The following is a 14,362-nucleotide window of genomic DNA, read 5'->3' as shown; positions in this document are numbered from 1 at the left end:
GGGCATACTGGTAGTGTGTGTATATAAATGTATAGCGTGATAATTGAATTTAATAACTAAAATTAAATATCCAATTAAACACTGTAACTCACTTCTTCTGTTTTTCCCGGTTCTGTATGTTGGTCCCATGCTATCAATCAACAAATTCAAAATTTCAAAAGCTTGGAAAACCCCAAATTTGAGATTGGGGCAAAAAAAAAAAAAAAAAGAAAACCCATACTTCTAAATCTCCAAACTTTCACCTAAATCTTGACTTTTCCAGGTTTAAATATATTTTTATATTCAAAATTCAGTCTTTCTATTTTTAAATTTTAAAATGTAAACTTTATTAAAAAATTCTATTAAATTCATATTTATTTATAATTTTACCTTTTAGTAAACTAGATAAGTAATAATTCAAATATTAGTAAGCTTGTTTTCAGGGTAATCCTTTTAAAATTGATATAATAATAATTTTAACCTCAATATTCATACAATGTGTCAACGTAATTTTAATTTTAAAATTTTGCCTCAACATTTACATATTGTCGATTTGGTCTCTTTAGAGATTTTATTTTGTAGTAGCTATTTCATCTAAAAGCTAAAAAATAAATTTATTAGTTAAATTTAATTGAAAATATACAAAAAAACTCTAAAATTCAAGATTATAATTTTTTATCTTTTCACATTCTTTTAAAAGTAACCTTTAATGTCACAAAGAAAAATAAAATCATGGAAAAAGATCAAATTACATAATGTGTTAATGTTTAGAGTTAAAATTTTTATAATTAAGACTAAATCGACATAATTTATAAATATTAAGGGTTAAAATTATTATTATATCAATTTTAAAAGTTGTCACTAATAAAAAGATAAAATTGAATAGTTATGTAATCATTTCGTAATTTTTAAAATTAAGTGATAAAAAATTTACTAATAGTTATATGATCATTTTGTAACTTTCCGGTTAGATGATAAAAAAATTCTCACTAGTAAATTTAATAAATAAACTTTAATGATATTAATAATTAAATTTAAAATATAAAAATAAAATAATAAAATAATCATTCGTTAAAAAATACTATTTCATTTTTATTTATTATTTTAAAATATAATATTTTAAAAAAATATTTTCAAAATTTTACACCACATAATTCCATTTAACATGGAAAAAACTTAATGTGTATATATATATATATATATGTATATGTATATTTCATTTTCACCCACATGGGTAGGTATATTTATCTCTTTATTTATTCTGAAGGAGAACGAAAAAATATAAAATAATATATATATATATATATATATATATATTCTTAGAATATATATATATATATATATTCTTAGAACAAAGCTTTTAAGCACCCCAAATCCCATCTATCAACACCTCAAAGGCGGTCCACTGTTCTTCGCTTTCTTGCTTTTCTTCTTCTTCAGGTAAACATCAATTCCATTTCGTGTTAATATTTTATGCTAAAAAATATATAATAATTGCTTCCTTTTTCAAGATAGAACCCTAGATCTCTTTGTCTTCACACTTTCTGTTTATTTATTATTTTTGGCATAAAAAGGGTCAGGAATCGTGAAAAATGAATGGGTATTTTTCTTGTTTGTAAGAAATGTTTTATTTTAAAGATTTGATTTCTTTTTTTTTTCTGTAATATTTTTTTCCACATAGGACATTGATTCAGTGCTGCTGAATGGGTATTTCCTGGTTTTGAAGGAAAGAAAAAGGGGAAATTTTTTGGGTTCACATAAGAGCTTGGTTTAGTGCTTAAACAAGTCAAGAATGGTGAAAATTGAAGTGGGTATTTCCGGGTTTTGACGAGGATAGGGGAAATTTGTGGTTCAAAGGGCTTATCTTTCTGTAATTTTTGTGGTTTAGTTCATAAACAGGTGAAGAATTGAAGTGGGTTTTTACGGGTTTTGAAGAGAAAAAGAGGGGAGAGAATTTTGGGTTCAAAGTGCTGATCTTTGTGTAATTTTGGGTCACATAGGAGCTTTGTTTAGTGCATAAACAAGTCAAGATGGAGGACACTTATATGGGTTTTTCATGGTTTTGAAGAAAAAGGTTCAAAGGACTAATATTGCTGTAATTTTGGTTCACATTGGGGCTTTAGGGTTACTGCATAAATTTTGTGGTTGAAAGACTTGATTTTCGTTTGAAATGGAAGGAGTGATGGGTGGAAACACCGTTCATCCAAATTCAATCAATAAATCTGAAGTTTTGGATGTAAAACCAGTGCGAACCTTGGTTCCTATATTCCCGGAGCCATCCGAGGGTCCTCCGTTTGTTTGCGTTCCTCCTAACGGACCTTTCCCGTCTGGGTTTTCGCCATTTTTCCCATTTAGTGGATCAAACCCAAATCCTAACCCTAACCAAAACGATATCAATCCAACTCCTGCCCCGGTTCGGCCATTTACAGCTGAAACTTCCAATGGCCAAAATGTTTCACCGATGGGTACACATGTTAATCAAGGACAAAAACCGGCTCCTTCGTATCCTGTCAAGAAAAGGGGAAGGGGAAGACCGAGGACTCGGTTTCCTTAGTAACCCCAATCGGTTAGTTTCAATCCTGGAATTAGTTTGTCTGAACAATAAAGATGTTAACATGGAATAAGTAGAAAAATGTGCTTTTGAGGTTTGATGCTAGCAGGAGAAAAGCTTAGCCAAATGGAAGAGGCGAACGAGTCGAATTCCGGCATTGTTTAACGTGCAGGGTTGAAAGCTGGCAACATGAGAATCCGGGCTATTTGATGTTGGAACCGGCGACAATCGTTATCTTCCAAATGGAGTTGTGCTTGGTGAGGTTATATTCTCGGTTTAGTAAGGGTGTGATTTAGAGGGGATAGCTAGTAGCTTTAAGCATTTGTATTCTGAGAGCAAGTAGATTTTCATGTATCTGTAGAGTCGTCCGATTAACGTACCCTTTCACTGGAGACTTGTGGGATCTTTGCTTATCTTTGTGTAATCATGCAACTCTCTCTATGTAATCCTATGTTAAATGTTAGTAGCTTTGTATTAGGGAGTGAGTGTCGAATATTCGATATGTTGGATATGAATATATTTCATTCATCGTGTTCCTAAGTTATGTGAATTGTATTCTTATATTCATGTCCAAATATGAGTGGTTTACGATCGTCGGATATGATTAGACAAGAGATCAAAATGAGAGAACCTGGCTAACTGTATTAATTCAAGTTTTTGTTATCATACTTAAAATTTATTAATTAATTTATTTTTATTGTATTATATATATATATATATATATATATATATATATATATTCAAAGAGGGATGTGGGGTTGAAATAAGAAATAAGAAAATTCCAAAATAATTGGTAGGAAACCTTAATATAATCAAGAATCACACCATTGAACTATAGTTATGATTTTATTGTATGCATTTCCTCAGATATGCTTTTCATATATATATATATATATATATATGAATTGTATTGATAGATTTGATGAAATCAAGAATTGGTGATTGATTTGATCAAATTCTAAAATTATTGACCATGAGAGCTTGTGTTTAGAGGATAATTTTTTTAGGAAAAAGTAGGTTGAAATTTATTAAATTATTAGTCAGTTTAGATCTTTCAACTTTAAAAATTATAAAATAATTATTGAATTATTTTAAAATTTTATTTAAGTCACTTAATTATTCAAAATGTTTTTGTTATAACTATTACCGTCGACTTTTTGTTTGCATTCCATTGTGCAGGTTTTTTTTTGTAAAACAATTGTAAATGTGAATTAAAATCTAAACAACATAAAATAGTCACTTTAAAATAAATTTTATCATGTTTTGGTCACTCTAATTCTTTTTCAATTTAGTTATTCTAATCATGGCCGTTAAATATTTAGTATATAATTTAGAAATGGGTGCATTCACTAATTTTCTATCATTCTCTATTTCTATTGCTATATATAATTTTTAAAATATTTTAATAAAATTACATAATGAAATTAAGATTAAACTTTTGATTATTCATATAAAATTTTATTTTTAAAATTGTCCAATAAATGTTGAAAGAGTAAATGATAATTAAATCAAATACTACTTGAAAAGATATCGAAGAATTAAAACTTAATAACTTTTATTTGAGCATTTTATAAAAAATATTTTTATACGGCAATTTTGAAAGATTTAATACATTTTACCATTACAAAAAACTCAAAAATATTTATATAAATAAATCTAAATAAAAAAATATTAAGTTTATTATTAAAATTTTAATTTAGAGGGCAAGGTAGATGTCACAATACAAAGAACAAAATTTGAAAAGTCTAACCTATTATGCCACTAAAGTTTACAAAATCGGACTAATATCCAACTAATCAAACCACTAATTATTGATCCAATCAATTCGACTAATTCATTTAGATTCATTAAATAAATGATTAAAAATTTAATATTTTTAAATTACCAATAGTGATTAATCATCTTGTCACGAGTATTCTCTAAAACGATAGATGATTGATCACGGAATGTAGTCAACTCCTTACCACATTCATGTTTTTTATTAAATGATAAATTTATCCCAAAACATTACAACTCTACATGACAACCCAAGCTGAAAAGTAGAAAGTCCATTCTAGAAATTGGTGGCTTCTAAAACCCATAAATCAATACTGTTGAGAATAATTAAATTAATTAAGATAATTTAAATAAGAAATAATTCAAATCTTACAAACCCAAACAAATCATACATGACTCCCAAAGTAACAATGAAACCAAATCACACTTAGAATTCGAGCATCCTTTCATCAAAGAAGTAGGAATGAAATGCCAAATCCTTTGTGAACTCCTTTGATCAAATAAATCCGTTGGTGCTTTTCATTTGAATAAATCACATCTACAACCATGAACACAATTAGAACTGATGCTGATAATGAAAACAAAATCATGAAATAATAGCAATCAACAACATTGATGATTGAAAAATTGTAACGACCCAAAATCCGTGGGCACCAGAAAAGTGTGTATTATCGGGCCTCCGTCTTAGTAAACTGAGTCATAAATAATTATTAGAAATACTTACGAGATTAGTTGTGTGTTTAATTAGGTTTTAGATAGGTGAATTTGGCTCAATTAAGAGTAATTAGCAAAAGGGATTAAATTACAATAGAAGTGAAAATCTAATCATAGATTAAAAGAAAGTAAAAAGGGCTAAAATAGCAATTAAGCCATTTAAAATGATTGAGGCGGCATAAAGGAATAAAATTTAAGAATTTATTTGTTTATTATATAATTAATGATATTTATTATTTATTATTAGTTATTAGTTATTATTAAATTAAAAGATATTTAGTAATTAAATAATTAGTATAAGATTTTGGGTAATAATAAATTATGATTTTGCCAAGTGTGTGGTAAAAATAAAATACAAGTGTATTATATTTATTTATTTACTTGAAAATTTAGTAAAAGATAATTGTTAATTAAATAATAATATTATGAGATTTTTATTTGATAAGTTAGTTAGATTGAAACAAGTGTATGGTAATGATTTAATGCAAGTGTACTAATGAAATACATACATTTGTAATATTTATAATTAATTAATATAATATAAAGTAAATGAAATAAAATGAAATAAAAACAAAGCAAAAGAAAGGAAAGAAACAGAATAGAAGAGACGAAACAGGGGAGAAACAGGGGAGAAAGAAGAAAAAGAAGAAAAAAGGGAAAATAGGGTTTTTGAAGCTTGAAATTTAATTTGGTAAGTCAAATTAGCCCTTTTCTCTTAATTCTAATGTTTTAAAAGCTTTAAAACAAAGTTTTGATGGGATTAAGTTGATGTTTTGTAAGTTCATAGGTTTTCAAGTATAGTTTATGTTGAACAAAAGAGATGAATTAGGGATTAAATAGCATGAATTTTAAGTTAGAATTGAAAAGGGATTAAATTGTAAAAGAAACTATAAGTTTTATATTTTAGGGATTAAATTGAAATAAATTCGAAATTATGAAAATATGATAAAAATTAGATAGTTACATATAAGTTTGGCAAGAAATTGAGTAGCAAGAAGGTATGAATTGAGAAAGAAAAATATATAGATTTAGTTAGGATTAAATTGAAATTAAAGTAAAAGTTAGATAAAAATTTCAGCAAGTAAATTGTGTTGTGCTAATGATTATGAAAATTATCTTAATTTCTTTTCGTAGCTAATATCGCACCCGAGGCATCCACGAGGAAAGGAAAAGAAAAAGTGGACGAGGAATAGACATGGGAATTACGGTTTGTATCACTATAATTCAAACTTTATTATTATTAAGTGTTTAATTGCTAATTATGTGTGGTAAGTATTTTAAGGTAAATGTTTAATAAATAATAAATTTATAATGTAGTAATGAAATTGAAACTGATACTGAACCGAATTATGGAATACTGAATATTGTCTTGATTACTGAGTGAATTGTGAAAATACTGAATATTGTTATGCATAATGCATTGAATTGTGAAATTACTGAAGTAAAGAATTACTGTAATACTGTGAAACCGATTGAATTAAGGAATTATAATTGATCTTGAATTAAGATGGAAATTTATCTTTGAAAAGTGAATTAAATACCCTATTAACTAGTCGGGCTAGTCGGATATAGTTGGCATGCCATAGGATATGGAAGTGTATGGGGTATTTGCTTGCCTTCTTGATCGAGGCACTTATGTGCCGACTCATCGTTATTCATCGATTCGACACTTTGTGTGTCGAATCATTATCTTATCAATACTGACTTCGGCACTTTGTGTGTCGAATCTTTATCTTATCTTTATTACGTGTTCAAGACTTTGTGTGTTGAATCTCGTTATCTTTATCGACATCTTGATATCTTGGTGTGTTGGTTGGAATCCGTGTATCCGCCGAGGCCGAGTCGAGTTAATAGGGGCAAATGAAATAAATTGACTGATAAAATTAAATTTAGTAACATAGTATATGTGAAGAGTGAAATTTGAAATAAAGAAATAAGAATGATAATTATATATTTAATTAATTGATAATATAAAAAGGTTGAATTGTTTATTAGTAGTGATAATTGAATTATAGTGATACCACTGAGTATATGCATACTCAGCGTACGGTTGTTTCCGTCTTGCAGTTGTAGAAGTCAAGTACCGAACCAGCATCCAAAGCCAGACCCGACTTCAGCAAACTTTTGGTGATGTATAATTTTCCTTGGTAATGTGGCATGTACATAGGACATGTATAAAGGTTACTATGTTTTAATATAAACGGTTGAAAATGTTAGTATTATAAGTTTATGAATTATAATGAAAGAAGTTTATCTATATTTATTTAATTTAGTATATTGTTAAATTTAAATTGATATTATGTTGATTAAGTTGATTAGAAAGTATTTGGAATAGAAATTGAGAATGTGAAATGAATTGGTTGTGATTTGAAAATGAAATGGTTTTAATTGCAGGGGGTTTTATGTAAAAACAAGCAGAAATGCTGCCGAAATTTAAAAAAAAAAAAGAATGAAGTCAATTACTAAAATATTATATGATTTTATGATTTTATCTTAATGTGTTTAATATTTAATTAAGAATTATCGTAAATTACCTGATATGTCCGGTAATGCCTCGTAACTCTATTCCGGCGACGGTTTGGGGTTAGGGGGTGTTACAAAAATAATTTTTTAATCATTTAGAGTACTTACCACAAAGCTTTAGGCTTAGTGACCCCTCCGGCATTTGTAGTGGACAATAAAGTTGCATGTAGAGTTTTCACACTTGAGAATTTCTTCTTGGCAAAGCTTACCACAATAAGAGCATTCAGGGAAGCCCTCGACCTCCCTAAAAAAATTAAGATCATGATGATGATTGTGATAACCATAAGAAGCAAATGTGACCCCATCATTGAGAAATGGAAATTTTCCAAGAACACATTCGGGATGAGCAGAAGTATCACAGATTGAACAAGAATAATACCAAAGCCTTGGATCTCTATATTGCTCACAAATATCACAATAACTTTGCTCCTTATCATCATGATAAGTAAGCTTTAGCTTGTGTTCATCAATTTTGTGAAGAGCTGAATGTGGTAATGTTAAGCATCCAAAATCCAAAGCAAATCTGCACTTTCCACATCTGAATGCACCATTCCAACACCTATTGCCACAACCATTACATTTCTCCTCGCATTTGAAATCAAAAAAGAGAAAGTGTTGGTGTCCTTCACATTCAATGATATCAGCAACTTTAGCACACCTTAAGCACATGTCCATATATCCTCTAATTCTATAGAAGAAACCACTAGAATATTGACTGCAAAAGTAACATTTCGTGAAGGTGTGGAAATTGAGGGTGGCATTGCTTTGATGAAACCAATGTTGCTTGCTTATTGGCAATTCAGCACAGGTTTTATGAAGAAAAAAGGGGCATTCTGAACAATAATAGAAAATATTTGAGACAGGTAGCATGCACCCATCACATTTTCTATCAATTTCCTCCTCCATCTTGTCTGCTAACACCAAGCAATGTTGATGACTAAAATGCTCAATTTTTGTAGCTTCCCCAGCTTCATTCACCTCAATAATACGAATGATGGCAGACTGCATAGATTTTTCTTCAAGCTCCTCACATTGCTTTTCTTCCTCAATTACCTTGTACAAACTTCGATGCTCTAAGACACAATTTACATGGACAACATAATAGCAACCTGGCTTCCTACAAGAGTAACTCTCACGATCTAGTTTTACTTCATTGAAACAAATCTTGCAATCATGCCTTGTAAGCTCTCATGTTTGAAGAAAATGTTTGTGAAAAATGCTGTGATCATGTCGAGAAAACTTGATGATGCGTGGGAGTGAAGTGCAATCCTTATGGACCATGAGGCTGCATGTTGAACATATATATGAAATATAATTTCCTTCAGTGCCACATGCATCACAATTGAACGAATCTTGTCTGCTAAGTAAGGTGAATGGATGCTGATGACGATTTCTATCTTCAACAGTAGACCTCGGCCAAGCACATTCAACATTGATGTTAAAATGGCAAAGAGAACAACTGTAAAAAGGTCCGGAATGTTGCTTTTGGCATGGGTTGCACAAGTAATCACTATCACTACGGTTAAGAATAAGAGGGTGTAAGCGATGTGTAAGGTGATCAATTTCAGTGGGTAACTCATCAATGCATTTCTTGTGAATGATGAATGGACAATCAGGACAAAGATATATAGCATCTGTCAAAGGTTCATGACACCAGGAGCAGCTGAATCTTTTGAATACATCTATGGCCATGGGACTTTCTATGAAGGTCAATGGGTGTTTGTGGATGTCATGTTTGGACAGTTGGCTAAACTTAAATGAAGAAGATAATTGAGCACATTTGATGTCAATGGAAAAATAACACCAATGACATTCATAAAAAAACATGTTACGTTTTTCCTTGCATAATGCACAACCATATACCAGGTCATCATTAACGTGTGGCCTTTGTCGAAGAAAAAGACCTACGCCTGAGTGCTCAGGATGTAGAGGGTGATTTGGAATTTCAAGGGGTGCCTCTGCACATTGCTTGTGAAGGTGATAATTGCAATGAATACAAGTGAAGCATGGAACTGAAAGCAGTTCCCCACATCCATCGCAGTGAGCTTTGAGACCTTCATTGCTTTGCTCTGCCACTAACACCAAGGGATGTTGCGGATGACAAGGATGCTGAATCTCATTCACATTCTCGCTCACACTCTCATTCTCACTCTCACTCTCACCCTCACTCATACTCTCATTCTCAAACTCATTCTCGCTCTTATTCTCACTCTCACTCACACTCTCATTCTCAATCTCATTCTCACTCTCATTCTTATTCTCACTCACACTTTCACTCTCATTCTCATTCTCACTCACACTTGCACTCTCATTCTCGTTCTTCATCTCGATTAATTAGTGTGGTTGTGAGAAATGAAAAAGAAGAAGGAGATGATAGGAATGAAAGAAAGGCAAAGGATGAAGAAAGGAAAGAGTGAAAAAGAGATGGGTAGGAAGTAAAGAAAGAAAAGAAGGGTGAAGAAGGTGGAAGGCATTGCAATTCATATTGAATAAAATAAAAAAGAAAAGATGCCAACTATCTTCTCTTTCATATCATTCCTTTTTTTATTTTGTAACAAACTATTAAGAAATACTTACCACTCATCATATGCTGCCATCAACCTCATGAACTTTATAAAAAAATTATTTTAGTTGTTTATTTAAAATTTTGAAATTAAGATGTCCAATTGGGCCAAATATTGGAATTAGTTGAGATTGAACTCAATTCAGCTTCATATTTACATAATTTCAGTAACTTCCTTTTATATTATTGTATTCAAAACTTTATATCATTATATTTGTCAAATAAATATATGCAGAGAAAAGCATGTAGCATGAAGGAAATGTGTGGCTTCCAAAAGTTTCATTATATATGGGGTAAAATAATTAATTAACATTGCGAAATAAATAATTCAAATAATTATTAATTTTCATAATTCAAATCCAATAAATCACAACATCATACTGAAATCAAATTTTACAAACTCAAATATATCATATATAGGTGAATCCCAAAGTAATAATGAGTTCAAATCATACAAACCCAAACAAATTTTAAACAAACCAACACTTAAATCAAAATACACTTAAAATTTGAGCATCCTTCATCGAAGAAGTAGGAATGAAATGTCAAATCATTTGTGAACTCTTTGGATCAGATAAAACCTCTAGTGCTTTCCATTTGAGCAAAGCACATCTGTAGCCATCAAGACAATTAAAACCGATGTTAATAATGAAAACAAAATCATGAAATAAAAACAATTAATTGCATTGATGATTTAAAAGAAAACAATAGCTCTTTAATCATCTAAAGTACTTACCACAAAGCTTTAAATGTAGAAATCCAGACATTTGCAATGGACAATATAGTTGCATGTAGACTCTTTACATTTGAAAATTTCTTCTTGACAAAACTTACCACACTTAAAGCATTCAGGGAAGCCCTCGACCTTCCTAAAAAATTTAAGACCATGGTGATGATGATTGAAATATAAATGAGAAGGAATTATGGTCCCATCCTTTAGAAATGGAAATTGTCCAAAAACACATTTGGGATGAGCAAAAGTATCACAGATTGAACAAGAATAATACCAAAGGCTTGGATCTCTATATTGCTCACAAATATCACAATAACTTTGCTCCTTATCATCATGATAAGTAAGCTTTAGCTTGTGTTCATCAATTTTGTGAAGAGCTGAATGTGGTAATGTTAAGCATCCAAAATCCAAAGCAAATCTGCACTTTCCACATCTGAATGCACCATTCCGACACCTTTCGCCAAAATCATTACATTCCTCATTGCATTTGAAATCAAAAAAGAGAAAGTGTTGGTGTCCTTCACATTCAATGATATCAGAAACTTTAGCACACCTTAAGCACATGTACATATATCCTCTAATTCTATAGAAGAAACCACTAGAATATTGACTGCAAAAGTAACATTTCATGAAGCTGTGGAAATTGAGGGTGGCATTGCTTTGATGAAACCGATGTTGCTTGCTTATTGGTAATTCAGCACAGGTTTTATGAAGAAAAAATGGGCATTCTGAACAATAATAGAAAATATTTGAGATAGGCAGCATGCACCCATCACATTTTCTATCAATTTCCTCCTCCTTCTTGTCTGCTAACACCAAGCAATGTTGATGACTGAAATGTTAAATCTTTGTAGCTTCCCCAGCTTCATTCACCTCAATAACACGAATGATGGAAGACTGCATAGATTTTTCTTCAAGCTCCTCACATTGCTTTTCTTCCTCAATTACCTTGTACAACTTTTCATACTCTAAGACACAATTCACATGGACAACGTAATTGCAACCTGGCTTCCTACAAGAGTAACTCCCACGATCTAGTTTTACTTCATTGAAACAAATCTTGCAATCATGCCTTGTAAGCTCTCGTGTTTGAAGAAAATGCAGTGATCATGTCGAGAAAATTTGATAATGCGTGGGAGTGAAATGCATTTCTTATGGACTGTGGTGCAGCATGTAGAACATATGTAAGAAATATAATTTCCTTCAGTGCCACATGCATCACAAATGAATGAGTCTTGTCTCCAAAATAAGGTGAGTGGGTGCTGATGACAGCTTTTATCTTCAACAATGGACCTCAGCCAAGCACATTCAGCATTGATGTTAAAATGGCAAAGAGAACAATCGTAAAAAGGTCCGGAATGTTGCTTTTGGCATAGGTTGCACAAGTAATCACTATCACTACGGTTAAGAATAAGAGGGTGTAAGTGATGTGTAGGGTGATCAATTTCAGTGGGTAACTCATCAAGGCATTTCTTGTGAATGATGAATGGACAGTCAGGACAAAGATATATAGCATCTGTCAATGGTTCATGACACCAGGAGCAGTTAAATCTTTTGGGTACATCTATGAAGGTCAATGGATGTTTGTGGATGTCATGTTTGGACAGTTGGCTAAACTTAAATGAAGAAGATAATTGAGCACATTTGATATCAATGGAAAAAGAACACCGCCAATTAATTCTACATTGATAAAAAAACATGTTACGTTTTTCCTTGCATAATGCACAACCATATACCAGGTTATTATGAGGAAGTGGCCTTTGTCGAAGAAAAAGACCATAGTCTGAGTGCCGGGGATGGAGAGGGTGATTAGGAATGTAAAGGGGTGCCTCTGCACATTGCTTGTGAAGGTGATAATTGCAATGAATACAAGTGAAGCATGGAGCTGAAAGCAGTTCCCCACATCCATCGCAGTGAGCTTTGAGACCTTCATTGCTTTGCTCTGCCACTAACACCAAGGGATGTTGCCGATGAAAAGGATGCTGAATCTGTTACATTGACTCGTCTTGACTCTCATTCTCATTCTCATTCTCGTTCTTCATCTGGATTAATTAGTGTGGTTGTGAGAAATGAAAAAGATGAAGAGATGGTAGCAATGAAAGAAAGGCAGAAGAAAGGAAAGAGAGAAAAAGAGAAGGTAGAAAGAGGAAGTAAAGAAAGAAAAGAAGGGTGAAGATGGTGGAAGGCATTGCAATTCATATTTAATACAAAAGATCTTCTCTTTCATATCAATCCTTTTTTGTAACAAACTATTAAGAAAGAGTTAGGACTCATGATTTCTTCAAATTTCAATTTTGTTGTTTTCACGCAAAAGCATTTTATTTTATTTAATGAAAGTAGTATTCCTTTCAAACAAGTTTGGTATATAATTCTTTATACTTTGTTAACACTTCATCAATAAACCCTTTTATTTTATTTCTTAATTAAATTATAGAATAAATTTTCTATTATTATATATAAATTATTAGTCGGTTTAGATCTTTCAATTTTAAAAATTATAATATGATTATTGAATTATTTTAAAGTTTTTATTTAAGTCACTTAATTATTCCAAATGTTTTTACTTTTGCTAATTAAAATTAAGAAGGAAGCAACTTAAATAGTTACGACTTCTTCTTTTTCAAAATTCAATTTTATTTATAATATTTTGTAAATTTTACTAACAATTTTAATTGTTTTCTATATTTTAAATATTTACGACTAATGATTTCTTCTTCTTCTTCTTTTCAAAATTTAATTTTTTATAATATTTTGTAAATTTTAAGAACAATTTTAATAATTTCCTATATTTTTAAATATTTTTCATAATTTTAATTTTTTGTAATTTACATTTACTTTTTGTTATTTTAATAATTATTAATTTTGGCAATTTTAATAATTTATATATTTTATTTCATTTATAATATGTTTTTATTTTTTTGTACTTTTATATATTTTTATAAATTTATAATATTTTAAATTTGTATATATTTGTATTATTTTAATATAAAATATCATATTTTGCTGCATAGCACAATCCTCGTGTGCCACGTGGTGAAAACAACCTTTAAAAATAGTTACCGTTACTCTTTAACGATTGACAGTTAACTTTAACGGTTAAACAAAAATAATATAATATGTTTATATATATATATTACTTTTATATCATAGTTAAAAAGAAATAATGCATCAAACGTATGAATTAAATCTCTATTGATTATATGATTAATATATGGATTTAGTAAGTTAAAAAATATAATATAAATCGAATATTTCAAATTTAAATATGTTTCTTAAAATTAATATTTATTTTATTATAGAATTACAATTAGTTATTTAAGTATATCATACCAACAAGTGTAGGGTGTAATGATAAGATACACTGTACTCTTAAACAAAGAACGTGGGTTTAAACATCAAAACGACATTCTTGAGGAAGATAATCATGAACTCGGAAAATAAATAATAAAACAAACGTAAAACAAATAATAAAAATTTCATTGTTTATAATAATAACTTATTTATTTCAAAATACTTAAGTTTT

The 14,362-nt window shown here is 30.0% G+C and overlaps 2 protein-coding genes and 1 long non-coding RNA gene across 3 annotated transcripts; 1 reads left to right on the top strand and 2 right to left on the bottom strand.

Annotated features, from left to right (window-relative positions):
• Positions 1 to 1,234: 1,234 nt before the first annotated feature.
• On the top strand, positions 1,235 to 3,074 carry LOC128041912 (uncharacterized). Its single transcript, XR_008196980.1, has 2 exons — positions 1,235 to 1,419; positions 1,661 to 3,074. It is a non-coding gene; the product is annotated as an uncharacterized LOC128041912 (long non-coding RNA).
• A 4,592-nt stretch (positions 3,075 to 7,666) lies between these two features.
• LOC105772131 (uncharacterized) lies at positions 7,667 to 9,868 on the bottom strand. Its single transcript, XM_052632098.1, has 3 exons — positions 9,407 to 9,868; positions 8,721 to 9,177; positions 7,667 to 8,616 (listed from the first exon to the last, which is right to left on the bottom strand). Exons 1-3 carry the CDS (start codon positions 9,866 to 9,868, stop codon positions 7,667 to 7,669), a joined length of 1,869 nt encoding a protein of 622 aa, XP_052488058.1.
• A 1,457-nt stretch (positions 9,869 to 11,325) lies between these two features.
• LOC128041853 (uncharacterized) lies at positions 11,326 to 12,830 on the bottom strand (the record flags this gene model as incomplete). Its single annotated transcript, XM_052632381.1, has 1 exon — positions 11,326 to 12,830. A coding segment is annotated over one exon (951 nt), but the record flags the coding sequence as incomplete, so codon positions are not given.
• Between the last annotated feature and the right edge of the window lie 1,532 nt (positions 12,831 to 14,362).

The sequence above is a fragment of the Gossypium raimondii genome, chromosome 6, assembly GCF_025698545.1.
Source record: "Gossypium raimondii isolate GPD5lz chromosome 6, ASM2569854v1, whole genome shotgun sequence".
NCBI classification, from domain to species: domain Eukaryota; kingdom Viridiplantae; phylum Streptophyta; class Magnoliopsida; order Malvales; family Malvaceae; genus Gossypium; species Gossypium raimondii.
This window is presented reverse-complemented; position numbering and strand designations above follow the sequence as displayed.

What these genes read in the sequence shown, in the direction of transcription:
- LOC105772131 (XM_052632098.1), bottom strand. Translation starts at nt 9,868, where the DNA reads ATGAAGAACGAGAATGAGAGTGCAAGTGTGAGTGAGAATGAGAATGAG. An exon ending in CACACGTTAATGATGACCTG is followed by an intron (nt 9,178 to 9,406) that starts GTATATGGTTGT and finishes AACCTTTGACAG; the next exon opens with ATGCTATATATCTTTGTCCT. An exon ending in CAAACATGAGAGCTTACAAG is followed by an intron (nt 8,617 to 8,720) that starts GCATGATTGCAA and finishes ATTGTGTCTTAG; the next exon opens with AGCATCGAAGTTTGTACAAG.